General features: G+C 43.5%; 1 protein-coding gene across 1 annotated transcript in view; it reads left to right on the top strand.

Annotated features, from left to right (window-relative positions):
- Positions 1 to 14467, top strand: part of LOC120913361 (cytochrome P450 2H2-like) — a 39041-nt gene continuing 24574 nt past the window's right edge. Inside the window, exon 1 of the mRNA XM_040323241.1 lies at positions 1 to 338. Coding sequence (XP_040179175.1) covers positions 159 to 338 — 180 coding nt within the window. The 5' untranslated portion in view covers positions 1 to 158. The remainder of the gene's footprint in view (positions 339 to 14467) is intronic.

Here is a 14467-nt window from a genome sequence, read left to right as displayed (position 1 = left end):
TGGTATTTAAAAACCTGCAGGATAATTAATCATTAACATAGTTATAATCTGTTATGCAATATGCCTGTAATTTGACCAAACTCCAACATACCCAACCTCACAAATAATAAATATAGCAGTTTGTGGTTCGTAGACAGTACATAGTAGTTATTGTCAGGATGGCGGTGAACGTCGCAGCAACACTTCTCCTCGCTTCTGCGGTCACTCTTCTGATTTACCTCATTAAATGGTGGATGAATGTTAAGAAGAAAGACTTGCCACCCGGACCGACCCCTCTGCCATTTCTGGGGAATATTCTGCAGATTAGTACCACTGAATTGCCACAGTCTCTGGTGAAGGTAAGAATAATTATGCTGAAAATTCTTCAACAAAGCACAGCCCGTTGCAAAAATAAAACAAAAACAAAAAAAATAAGCGCAGGGCTGCATGAACAGGGGCACAGGGGAGCCAGGCGAGTAAGGGTTAACCTGGTTGCTATGCAACTAGAGGCTGCAGTGGATTGGGCAGATAAGTGTAGGGGGAGGAGGTTCGACAGAAGCTGGAGTCAGGAAGTCCGGGGGACAGGATATCCAAGGGGGTTAGCTTGAGGGTGCGCTCCCGTGATACAGTGATACAGTCGGCAGCTATAGCGGACCGACTGTATCACTCGGCCCCGCCCCTGGCATGCTGCGTCATTGATTTGATTGGCAGCAGTGGGAGCCAATGGCTGCGCTGCTATCAATCATCCAATGAATGAGCCAAGAACAGCCGAAAAGCCCGGTCGAGAAGCCTGCGCGTTCAAAACATGAACCTTTATAACCCCATTAGGAAGACAACACATAGTCTTGAAAAATTAACTGGGTGTTAACCTGCTTCAATAGGTTTATGTATGGTCAATGAGGACGCCATACCTATAACTATGTTATGACCCTGCGAGAATATTCTGGGTTTAGTAAATATGGTTTTGGATCTCAACAGCGAAGGCTTCTCAGGGTTCAACCACCGGTTCACTCTCAATAAACAATAAGAGTTTGGGGTTTACTCATCACAACCTCCAGTGAGAAACAGAACTATAATTATGGTAGTTTATTACTTCATAAACTAGATTTAGACAGCAGACTATGAAACAGTTCTTGATATAGTTACTGGCAGTTCAGTATTAAACAGACAGGTTGACTGTGGCTGAATGCAAATGACTCTATTAATGATTCAGTGGTCTTACTGAGGTGAGTGCAGGAAATAAACTTGAGCTGAGATGATAGATCCAGTAATATAACAGATATAGAGCATAAGAACACTGTCCCTTTAACAGTAGAGAAGATATACACTGTAATAACAGCTAATTGTCATTTAGAGTACTTGCGGTTAGATAGTAGCTTCAAGTGGAGGTTTCCAACAGTAAGGTTGCTGACATCCAGATAGCAGGGTACAGGGAAGAGGTGCTGTGAAGCTGATTCAGGGAGGCTGGATTGGCGTCAGGGCTGCTGGCAGATTTGTCCAAGAAGGAGAGGCTGCAGAGGGGTCCCAATACACAGGTGGCGGCAGGCGTCCAACTGCAATATCTGAACACCCTGCCGCCGAACCTGGGGGTTTAAATAGCCCGGGCTCATGAGAGGAGCCGGGCGCCGTACGCTGGAACGCACTTCCGCGTTCCAGCGTGAACCGCAGATGTCCGCGCACCGGAAGTGACGCGGACATCTCACTGAATAGAGCGCAGCTGCCAGGGAGAGGCACAGCTGCGCTCGTACACACCGCATCAACGCTGACAGCGTTACATACTCCCCTCCTCAAGGGAGCACCTCTGGTGCTCCTAATAAGAGATGGTCTATCAGGATACCTGCGATGGAATTGTTTAATGAGTCGAGTAGCGTGGATGTCTGAAGAACATTCCCAGGAGTCATCAATGGAAGAATAGCCTTTCCAACGTATCAAATATTGGAGGGAAGAACCTCTTTTCCTAGAATCGAGAATCTTCTCTACTTGATATTCGGTCTCACCTAAGACTTCAACTGGAGGAGGGGGTTGAGGATCTCTGTTAGGAAATGGATTAGGTTTATATGGTTTGATAAGTGAGACGTGGAATGATGGATGAATCTTCCAATTTGGAGGTAGTAGTAGTTTGACAGCGTTAGCGTTTATGATTTGAGAGATTGGGAAAGGACCAGTGAATTGACGGCCAAGTTTCTTAGAAGGAATTTTAAGACGTAAATTCCGAGTGGATAGCCAGACTAAATCGCCAACATTGTATGAGGGAGGTACTGTTCTATGCGAATCATAATATCTCTTTTGCCTTTGCTGCGCAGCCTCAAGGTTAGAGCGGAGCATGCTCAGAGTTTCCTTTATGGTTGACAGATATCGATCGAGAGCGGGAACCTTATTTGGGTGTAAAATAGAAGGCATACTCTTGGGATGAAATCCATAGTTGGCGTAGAACGGTGAGAACTGAGAGGAAGAGCTGGTGGCGTTGTTGTAAGCAAATTCAGCGTGAGGAAGTAGATGAAACCAGTCATCTTGGAGATGTGTGCAATAACAACGTAAATACTGTTCGAGTGTCTGATTGACACGTTCTGTTTGCCCATTTGTTTGCGGGTGGTAAGCGGTAGACATGCGGTGATCTATTTGTAAGTTTTGACAAAGAGCTTTCCAGAATCTCGAGATAAACTGTGAACCACGATCTGAAATGATCTGGGTAGGCAAACCATGCAATTTAAGGACATTAGAGATAAAAGCTTCTGCTGTCTCTTGAGAAGTTGGTAACTTCTTTAAAGGAACGAAGTGAGCCATCTTCGTTAGAACGTCGACTAAGACCATGATGGTATTAGCGCCGTGAGACCTAGGGAGATCAACTATGAAGTCCATGGAAATGACATCCCAGGGTCTATTAGGTACTGGGATAGAGCTTAGCAGTCCATAAGGAGGCTTCCGTGAATGTTTGTTAGTGGCACAAGTATGACAGGAACCGACATAGTCCTGAACTGTCTTTGTCAAATGAGGCCACCAATAGTCTCTCTTAACGAGATGTATGGTCTTACTGATTCCCGGATGACCTGCGAGAGGAGAATCATGGAGTTGTTTGAGCAGTATGAGTTGCAACTTCGGTGGAATGTAAATTTTATCATTGAAGGTAAATATTCCATTAGATTGTTTTAGTAGTCCCTCAGGCAATTGAGAACCCTCTTGGGAAAGGGTTTGGATAAGTAACTCTTTAAAGGACGTAGTTGTACCAATGAATCGGTTAGATGAAAGAATGGAGAGAGGGGGAATCTCCCTTGACTGATCTTCGTGCATGCGTGACAAGGAGTCGGCTTTAATATTTTGTGTTCCTGGGAGGTAGGAAATGTTGAAGTCGAATCTATCAAAAAATAGGCTCCATCTAACTTGACGAGCAGATAGAGTTTTACATGCTTTTAGATGTTGTAAATTGCGATGGTCCGTGAGGATGGTAATAGGGTGTGAAGAACCCTCCAGTAGATGTCTCCAGTTGGCCAAGGCATCTTTTATTGCCAAGAGTTCCTTTTCCCCAATAGGATAGTTCTTTTCCGCCGGTGATAGTGTTCTGGAATAGAAGGCAACTGGATGCAATGGTTCTGATAATGTTGATTGTTGAGAGAGTACCGCACCCAAGGCAAAATGTGAGGCATCGACTTCCAGTGTGAAATGGTATAATGGGTTAGGCAACTGAAGAATGGGAGCGGAGGTATAACTGACTTTGAGTGTATCAAAGGATCTCTGTGCTTCCTTGGTCCAAGAGAAAGGTGTTTTTGAACTAGTTAAACTAGTTAATGGCTTTACAATCGTTGAAAAGTTCTTGATGAATTTTCTATAGTAATTCGAAAATCCAAGGAATCGCTGGAGAGCCTTCCTCGTTTGGGGAATCGGCCAGGACAAGATGCAATCCACTTTGGAACGATCCATTTGGATTCCGTTAGGGGTGATCTGGTAGCCGAGAAAGGAGATACTAGTCTGACTGAAAACACACTTCTCTAGTTTAGCATATAAGGAGTGTGTTCTGAGTCTAGCCAGAACCCAACGCACGTGTCTCTTGTGTTCTTCCGGAGTGTCTGAATAAATTAAAATGTCATCTAGGTAAACTACAACACAAATGTCTAGCAGATCGTGGAAAATATCATTAATGAATCTCTGAAAGGTTGCTGGGGCATTACATAACCCGAAGGGCATAACCACACTCTCGAAAAGACCATATCGCGTCTTGAAGGCAGTCTTCCATTCATCCCCCGACCGGATTCTTATCAAGTTGTAAGCCCCCCTGAGATCTAGTTTTGTGTAGATTTTGGAGGTTTGGAGACGTTCAATGAGTTCTGGAATAAGTGGTAACGGATACCTATTCTTGATAGTGATATTATTGAGAGAGCGATAGTCAATTACTGGCCGAAGTGATCCATCTTTTTTCTTAATAAAGAACAATGCCGCACTTGCTGAAGAAGTGGAGGGCCTAATAAATCCTTTCTTGAGATTCTCATCCAGGTATTCTTTCAAATGTACCAGCTCTGGTTTTGATAAGGGGTAAATCCGGGCAGTAGGTATAGGCTTGTCAGGAATCAGGTCTATAGGACAGTCATAACTCCTATGTGGAGGAAGTATGTCTGCATTGGTCTTGCTGAAGACATCAGCAAATTCATTTAAATAATCTGGCAGATTAGTCGGGTGCCCTTCTGAAAAAGAGATCATGCAGGAAGGGTAACAGAATTCTTTACAGTAGGTAGACTGTAGGGAAAGAGAGTTTGTGGACCATAGGAAAGTAGGTTGATGAAGAAGTAACCATGGAAGACCTAGAACTATAGGAAATACAGGGGATGAAATAATATCAAAAATTAAGGTCTCCGTATGACCACTCGCACAAGTAACCCCAAGAGGGGTTGTTTGAGTCGAAACTGGACCGGAAGAAGAACTAGAACCATCAATAAAAGTGAGTGACACGGGAGTATGCTTGAACACACAAGGAATTTTATTAAATTTTACAACAGTTGAATCTATGAAGTTGCCGCAGGCTCCGCTGTCGACCATTGCTTCAAGAATAATCTCTTCTTGATCCCACTGCAGGGTAAGAGGAATAAAGACATAATGATTAGATGTGGTTCCAACTGAATTTAATTTACCAATGTGGGAAAAATTACCTTCAGTATTTCTCTTAAGAAGAGGACAGGTGGAAACGATATGGTCTGGAGCTGAGCAGTAAAGACAGAGATTGTTGGCTCTGCGGCGTTGTTTCTCTGCTGAAGTCAAAGGTCCTTTAATAACTCCGAGCTCCATTGGGGAATCTTTGGGAGGTGATTTAGACCTCCTATAGGAAATGACTGGGTAGATGGTGGCACGTTCAGCTTTTCTCTCTCGCAAACGCCGATCTATTGTCACTGAGAGGTGCGTGTTCCACACGAGCCAGCTCATCCTTCATGGCCTCCGACAGACCCAATCGGAACTGATTTCTAAGAGCAATATCGGACCATTGAGTCTCTCTGCTCCAGCATTTAAATTCAGAAATTAAGTCTTCCACAGGCCTCTTCCCCTGTTTAAGATTCCTGATTGAATTTTCAGCTGTTAGCTGTTTGTTGAGGTCTTCATATAACAAAGACATCTCATCAAGAAAAGTGTCAAAAGCTCCTAAGAGATCTCCATGTTCCTCCACATAGGTATCGGCCCATACTCTGGGTTCACCCCTGAGATAAGTTATTAACGTGAGGATTTTAATCCTATCAGAGTAATAGGTACGTGGACGCAGTTCAAACATCAAGCGGCATGAACTAATAAATTGTCTGTAATTTTTTCTTTCACCAGAGAAAGGTTCGGGAGCACAGACCTTTGGTTCTGGTCTATCTCTGGCTTGTACAAAATTTTGATTACGTAAAGCATCATTCTCCATACGTAACTCATTCATATTGGCTGTAAGATTATCCACTCTTTGGGAAAGTGCAACCACATGATTTGCGAGATCCGCTGGATCCATTATTTCTTTTTGGGTTCAGATATTATGTTATGACCCTGCGAGAATATTCTGGGTTTAGTAAATATGGTTTTGGATCTCAACAGCGAAGGCTTCTCAGGGTTCAACCACCGGTTCACTCTCAATAAACAATAAGAGTTTGGGGTTTACTCATCACAACCTCCAGTGAGAAACAGAACTATAATTATGGTAGTTTATTACTTCATAAACTAGATTTAGACAGCAGACTATGAAACAGTCCTTGATATAGTTACTGGCAGTTCAGTATTAAACAGACAGGTTGACTGTGGCTGAATGCAAATGACTCTATTAATGATTCAGTGGTCTTACTGAGGTGAGTGCAGGAAATAAACTTGAGCTGAGATGATAGATCCAGTAATATAACAGATATAGAGCATAAGAACACTGTCCCTTTAACAGTAGAGAAGATATACACTGTAATAACAGCTAATTGTCATTAAGGCCGAGTACTCACGAGCAAACATGTCCGTTCGAAATGTCCGACGGGCTGTTTCCGGCGTACAAGGCTGTTTTTTCATTTGGCCCGCTGGCTTGTACACACCAGCGGACGATATTTCCCTGCGGACCTGAACGCGTGCACGTAATCCACGTTTGACGTCACTATAAAGGGAAAGGCCAAAGTCAATGGCGACGCCCTCTGTTCCGCTTTTGCTAGTTACGGCTTTGCTCGTGTTAGTGAAGGTTTGGTTAGAGCTGATTCGCGCTTCTCGGTCTCCAGGCTTTAGCAGGTAGTATTTTCTCGTTCAGTGCGTGTGCTTGTGGGTACGTAGTTGGCATTCGGGTACAGGCGTGCAGTTCGTTCTGCTTAGCAGATTCGTACTGTGCGTTCGTATCTGTGTGTCGTGCGTTCTTTGCAGGTACCGCTGGATTTGATTGTGCTTTCTGTTGGAGTGTGTTCTTGACTGACCAGCCGGCCGGTTTGAAGCCATGATGGAGCAGCAGCGTCAATTTTCGCGAGTTGGTGCTGTTTATGGGATGGCTGCTGGATATGTTCATTATTCCAGTACTTTGGCCAGAAACAGGGGGCGGAGGCGTTTCTGGACCAAGAATTGGTTGCGCCAGCGTGACCAGTTCTCACATATGCCTCTGCTTAGGGAAATCCAGGAGAATAATCCTAATGACTATAGGAATTTTCTCCGCATGACGGACCCCGTATTCAACAGTCTGCTGGATCTTCTGTCCCCCTATATCACGAGGCAGGACACTGTGATGCGCCAAGCCATCACGGCCGAGCAGAGGCTTATTGCCACGTTGCGGTACCTGGCGACTGGGAGGAGCCTGCAGGACCTCAAGTTCTCGACAGGCATCTCTCCGCAGGCGCTTGGGGTCATCATACCGGACACGTGTGCTGCCATCATTAAAGTTATGCACGAGGAGTATATGAAGGTAAGTTTCCTCATTTTAACCTCACAATGTGTCTTTAATAATGTGGCCAACTAACTTTTTATTTTATTTCCCAGATATGCTGTGTGTTTAACTAACGTTCCCTTTTCTCCCTATGCATGTTGATATCAGCTTTTACATGTTCTTTTTATTTTGGCCTACCTGCATATTTGGATCTTACCCAATATTAACCTGTCCAGCATGCTATCTTCGGGCCAACCCCCACCTTGCCATTTTTTTTTTTTTTTTTTTTTCTAAAAACAGTTTAAACACCCCCCACCCCCCCTTCAAAGTGTTTTTGTCCCCATCAGAGGGCTGTGGAGTCTCTTATTAATTAAGTGGCCCTATATATTTGTGCCCCGAAATTCTCCCTTCATAATTTGCAAATGCTATTTTAAAAATGTAAAGTTGCACAAGGATGCTTGTAGGATTATGTTTGCAATGTTTATGTGCCAAAGTACTAAATCTCTTTTTTTGTTTGTCCCCACAGCTACCCTCCACACCACAGGAATGGCAGTCTGTGGCTTCCCAATTTGCCGAGCGGTGGGATTTTCCTAACTGCGGTGGAGCAATAGATGGGAAACACGTCCGCATTGTGCCCCCACCCCACTCGGGGTCCTACTATTATAATTACAAGGGTTATCATAGTATTGTGTTGATGGCGGTGGTGTCGGCACAGTATGAGTTTCTCTATGTGGACGTGGGGAAGAACGGCCGGATGTCAGATGGGGGAGTGTTCGCACGGACTGATTTCTATGATCGTCTCCAAACTGGTGGTCTGGCATTGCCACCAGATGAAGATAATGTGGAAGGACTTCCGTTTGTGTTCCTAGCGGACGAGGCTTTCGGCCTTGGACCTCACCTAATGCGGCCTTTTCCCCAGAGGACCCTCACCTCAGAGAGGAGTGTGTTCAATTTTCGGTTGTCCAGGGCTCGGAGGGTAGTCGAGAATGCCTTTGGGATCCTCAGCAACCGGTTCCGCCTGTTCCTGACATCGATACATTTGGCGGAATATAAATTGAACACCGTTATATTTGCCTGCTGCATTTTGCACAATTTTCTACGCAGGCACTCCCAGACGTACCTAGCCCCCATGGGCTCTGAGGCAGGACTACCCTCAGAGAACATTCCTGGCCTGGACACTGGTCGCGCTGGCTTGGCCCCCCAATCTGCTCGTGAGGTACGCGACAAATATGTTGAGTACTTCATGGGTCGGGGGGCCATTGCTATGCCAGATCATATTTCTTTCTAATTCGGCCCCCAAAAGAAAGGAATATTCTCACAACTAATAAATAATTAGACCATTGGACTTTATACAGTTGTTTGTCATTACTGCTTTTTCTCTATTTTTCTGTCTTCCAGGTTATCTCCAAAAATAGTGCACTTCTAGTGCCAGATTTACTTACTCAGATGTATTAACTAACCACATTTGCACATTATTCACTCATCTACTAACTGGGTATTCAGTCTAGAAATAAGAAGCCACTCTTTTTTCTGCTTTTGATGTCTCATTTTTTTTTTATATTTTAGTCATTTTTTAACAAGAAATGTGTATTTTTAGGCAGAAAACATTTCCTGCAAATTCTTGAGACAAAATATTGGCTTTTAATTATTTTTTTTTTTGTCTTTATTGACAGTGATTATCAATAATAATGATCGAAACACAATGTAACAATAATTTCACTGAAACTATACGCAAGAATTTTTGGGCTTGTCATTTGTTTGTGTCTAATTTTTTTAACAAGATTTTAACACAACACAAAAAATTTTTTGTTTTTTACAAAAATTAGTTAACTTCTTTCTTTAGGTGAGATTTATTGTTCGTTTTGTGATCTGAAACTGGAAACATTTACAAACCAAAAAAGATCAACACCAAACAAAAATTTAAAAAAAGAACAGCAGTCAGTCATATGGATGGTGTGCTTTCACACTGGAACACGCCAAAATTTCTAAATGCACACATTCAGTGCAAACTCGCCAAATGTCATTGGTTAAACAGACAAATGGCCACATGTGCTATCTGACATCATGGGTGATCAATGTCTGTGTTTTCTGGGAGCAAACCCTTCCTCTCAACTACTTGAGGATCGAGGAGGGGTTTGTACCCACAAAGCACAGACAATAGATAGTCTGTGATGGCAGATAGCACATATTGGCACACTGTGTGTGCATTTAGAAATTTTGGCGTATTATAAAGTACAAAAATTAAAAAGGGTTTTGTGGGCGGGGGATGGGCGGGGGATGGGCTTCTGTGGTTCAGTCTTTGACACGGCCCATCATGTCCATGATATTTTTGTAATTTTGGTTGATGACTAGCATCCTTTGTCGCATGTTCTCCATTTCCGTGCTACACTCTGAAATGACATTTCGCACATTCTGCTCCATGACTAGCATCCTTTCCTGCATAATGTCCATTTCCGTGCTGCACTCCATTAGTTGCTGTATAATGATAGAAGCACTTGCACGTGAAAAATGTGCTACTCCATCTTGATCCCCTAAAAAGAAACAAATTGGCATTCAAAATATGTAAATAATTTCCAGCCTATCTGCATATGTTTGGCCCTATTAATATAGGGGTGACACTGACCTGATGGCCTGATAATTTCCACATCCCCAATTTCTTCATCTTCTATCACTCCTCCTTCTTCCACCACCTCCCCATCATCTTCTATCACTCCTCCTTCTTCCACCACCTCCCCATCATCTTCGACTCCTCCTTCATCCATCAATCCACCTTCTTGCAATTCGCCAAATTGTTCTTCCGCCACTTGCCCTTCATCTGATATAAATTCTAAGTCCAAAATAACTTCTTCCTCCTCTCTTCCTTCCTCCTTTCTTCCTTCCTCTTCTCCTTCCACATCCTCTTCTCCTTCCACATCCTCTTCTCCTTCCACATCCTCTTCTCCTTCCACATCCTCTTCTCCTTCCACATCCTCCTCTCTTCCTTCCCCAGCCTCCTCCTGCTCAACATGTGGAGGTGTTTGATTTTCCGGGTGTCTGGCCCTCTCTGCCTCCTCCAATTGCTGGCGTCTTCTTTCCCCTATAAGAAATAATAAAAAACAAAAGGTATACTCATCAGCACACTGATATTGGATATCATAAATCGCACACATTGCATAGACGATACATTTATGATGATTTTTGGTTGTTTATTCTTTCAGCAATCCTCCATTTTTGGCGTAGTTCTAGGCCAAGCTCTGATCCTGCCCCTTTTTTGCAAAGAAGTGACACAAATGGATGTCCCCCCAAAACATTAATTCTCGTCGACCCTCCAAATAAATATACTTAGATTTTTGAGACACAGGTGCTTTGCATTTCAAGATGTTAAAACATCAGCTTTATTTGCATTTTGGAGAATGAATCTTGTTTGCCTGTCACATTCACTCAATTTAATTTCTGTGATTTTGCTAGTCAACAATGTTGGAAAACCAAGTTTGGGGCCAGTCAGCCATGTCCAGGTGTGTTGTTCCTGGAGTAACGTCACATTTTTGCGAAACAATGTCATATTACGCGTGTTTACTATTTCACCAAATTTGTTTAAGGTTGTTATTTGACATAAACACAATACAGTATCTACACGTGTTCAAAAGTAAAAGCAGGCCAAGGAGGCAGATGTGAAAAAATACATGTCAACACATTATTGCAGACATTCCCCCCCCCCTTAAATAATATGGACTTACTTTTACGCAGAATTTTGAGGATCTTCTTCATGTGATGTGGCTCCCTCAATTTTAAATCGGACCAACGCTTCCGTAGTTGCTCCTTTGACCTGGTGACACCAAACATTCTCCTCATTCTCCTTGCCACCTTGTCCATTATGTGTGACTTCCTACGGTTCGGTGTTTAATCCTTCCTCCTCATGATGTAAACCAACTCCACCATTTCTTCGAACGCCATATTAGTGGCTTTATATCTTTTAGGCCTGGATCGGGACGGTCCAGCCTCTGTCCCTTCACTTGCGCCATGAGAGCTCCGTGCCCGCTCGTGTGACATCGCCATCTTTCCTTCCCACAGAGATTAGGGGCGTGGAAACGAGGAAATGTCCCGTCAGGGGCGGAGATGAGGGCGGGGATTATTGCATATGCGGAGTGTCGCGAATGCCAACAACGTATTGACGTAGGTTACGCGGAGAATATTCGCGCGATTCCAGAACCTACACAGTTAACGCCATATTTACTTTTTCAATTGATTAGGGGCATGGCAAAGGTGACGAGGGCGGCGTTTCATACATACGCGGAGTGGATAAAAGGCGCTTGACGTGATTACGTAGGTTACGTGTTAATTCAGCGAGCGGAAGAAACGAGGATTGTGAGAGAGGCAGGTAAGAAATTTAAACATGGGATCAGCAGCGGGCTCTAAAATGTAGAGCAATGGGATGGGGGTTTGGTCTGTTGGTTGCACAGTTTTATTAAGCTATTATGTCTCTTGGATACCAGAATGTGATTTTCGTACCCAAATGCTTTTGTAGACATCACAAAATAGAGAGATCAAAAATGCTGTGACTCATTAGTAATTATGTAGGGTGTATTCAGATCAGGCCAAGTATTGTTCTGTGTTGGTTGGACAGAGGTCATTAGGAAGTTTCTTTCATGTAATCAATGCTGAGGGGCAGGATATCTACACATGCAATAGTGCCTTGATGAATGCTGTCATTTGTAATAATTGTGTATGGTTGTAGATTTATATTATTTCCTGCAATGTAACCAAAGGGGCGGCATGTTAAAAAAAAATGTTAGCTAAAACCAACCAATGGGGCAGAGCTGGCCAGCATTTTCTAAACAAGAGACACTGTGTTTGTATTTCTATATAGGTACTACTTTTTTAACAACATATTCTATCAATGTAAATGCTGAGGCTTTTTTTAATTGTGTTTTTGGTTTCTTTTCATTTTTTCAATCTAGAATAAAAAAAAAAAAAAACATAAATTCACAATGGATCTCCTGCAGAGCCAAGACATTATCCAGCATTTGCTGGATAAATTTCGGGAAATGCCCATCCTGTGGGATTCAAAGCAGGACCATTACCACAATAAGGACGTACGAGCGGCAGCACTTGAACAGCTAGCAGCATACATGAGGACATGGGTGCCAGAATGCAGTGCCAACATGGTGAAGGATAAACTTGCCAACCTCAGGGGCACATATAGGAGAGCGTACAAAGCTCACCAAAAACAGCTAAGATCTGGAGCAGCAGCAAGACCACCAAAGGAACCCAAGCTGTGGTATTACAACCAGATGTCATTTTTGCGGGATCAACTGGAAGGCAGGCCATCAATGTCGAGTCTGAATCCCAACCTTTCCTCCACGCTACCTCCCAGCGGGACTTCCCAAGATCACCACAGCCCTGCAGAGTCGGATGAAGAGGGCCTGGCTGACAGAGAGGCAGATCTGCGCCTCTACGATGATGAGGTATAGTAGTTTCATAACTATTTATGTAATAATATTAATTATTGTTTGATTCTTGACTTGATATTGGTTAATAAAATACAAGCTGGGAAGTAAAAATCTAAAATCGTGGGCAAACAAATAGGTGTCAGGGATGACAACTGCAGGGGTCAGAGGGTGAGTCTGTTTTCAAGTTTAAATTCAAGGCAAAAAATAAGATTCAAGCATGAAAATGTGAGTGAGTATATTCCTAAATATATTACAACATGTCCCTTTTTTTTACACAGGAAGAAGAGACCAGCCAGGAGGTGGCAGATCCTCTCCTCACTGACAGCCAGGCCGAAGGGGTCAGTGGCAGCCAGGAGGAGGCCGGGCCCAGTGGCGTTCAGCAGCTCCCCAGGACAAGCACCACCAGCCAGGCTCCTCCCCTTTATATTAGGCCACCAGGCCGTAAGAAGAAATTGGGGGCAGTGGAGGAAGCCAGCCTCCAAATGATTAGGGAGGCGAGTGCCATCATGAGGGCCCCCCTCAACCCCACTGAGGCCTACAGTGCCTCCGTGGCACATGACCTGAATCAAGGCACGGAGGAGCAGAGGCAACTGGCAAAGGGCGTGATCAACCAGGCCCTTTGGTGGATGCAGAGGGAGCTGCTGACCCCAGACACTGGGCTATGTGACCCGGCCCGGCTTGCTGAACACCATTCTCCTGCTGCCACATCATCCCCACCTGCAAGGGCCCAGGGAAGACCCGCTGGAAGGCAGCCTGGAAGGAAGGTTGCAAGGAAGAGGAGACGTTGATGCCCTGCCTTCCATTTGATCCCCCACAAATGGCATCTTGTTTGGACTACCACAGCTTGGGTTCCTTTGGTTATGTGCTGCTGCTTCAGATTTTATTTTGTGTGCTTCCTGAGGTTGGCTAGTTTATCCTTCACCATGTTTGAAATGCAAGTTTGCATGTATGTTGCTAGCTGTTCAAGTGCTGCCATTCTGTTTTTGATCCTTTTTATAATTTGCTCAAATAAAAGCCTTTTTGTTGATTTGAAAAACGTGCCTATTGTTTGTAATACTGTGGGTATTATTTTAGGCATCAAACATTACAAACAAATAAAATGATTAATCTAAAATATTCACTAACTCATGTGGGGGGGGGGGGGGGGTCATTTGGTGTGCCAACATGGTAGACAATTTAAACAACCTTCAACAAAATCATGTTAAATATACAAACAAAAGCTAAATCAAAACTATTTCCTATTAAAATATTCTAAATGGTGACATAACTATAAACACCTAAAGAAAGTGGGAAAGATAACCATTAAACATTAAAAGCAAAAAATTTGAAATGTGGAGGACCACTAAAAATATGATACGTCGGGCCAATAAAAGTTTGCAAAAATCTTACTACATCACAGCTAACAAATGTCACTTTTCAGTATGGAACAACTCAGTTGAAATAACATGAGCTAAATAACTGATTAGTTATAGCAAGAGAAGAATGAAGAAAACGACGGCATCAAGCATTGGTTATTGTGTGTTTTGCTTCAGTGTTCTATTGCTAGAATTAATCTTTCTATTGACGAATGTGCCATATCCCAAAGAAACGTGAGTTTTACCTGAACGAGCGCTCCCGTGGCCTCATTTAGTCTGAGCATGCGCGGGGTTTTTGTACGTTGGTTTTGTGTACTCACCACCAAACATGTACGTTCGGACAGGATTTGAGCGGACGGTTTTAAAACAAGTTTGGA

Source organism: Rana temporaria, chromosome 9 (assembly GCF_905171775.1).
Source record: "Rana temporaria chromosome 9, aRanTem1.1, whole genome shotgun sequence".
In the NCBI taxonomy this organism is placed as follows: Eukaryota; Metazoa; Chordata; class Amphibia; order Anura; family Ranidae; genus Rana; species Rana temporaria.
This window is presented reverse-complemented; position numbering and strand designations above follow the sequence as displayed.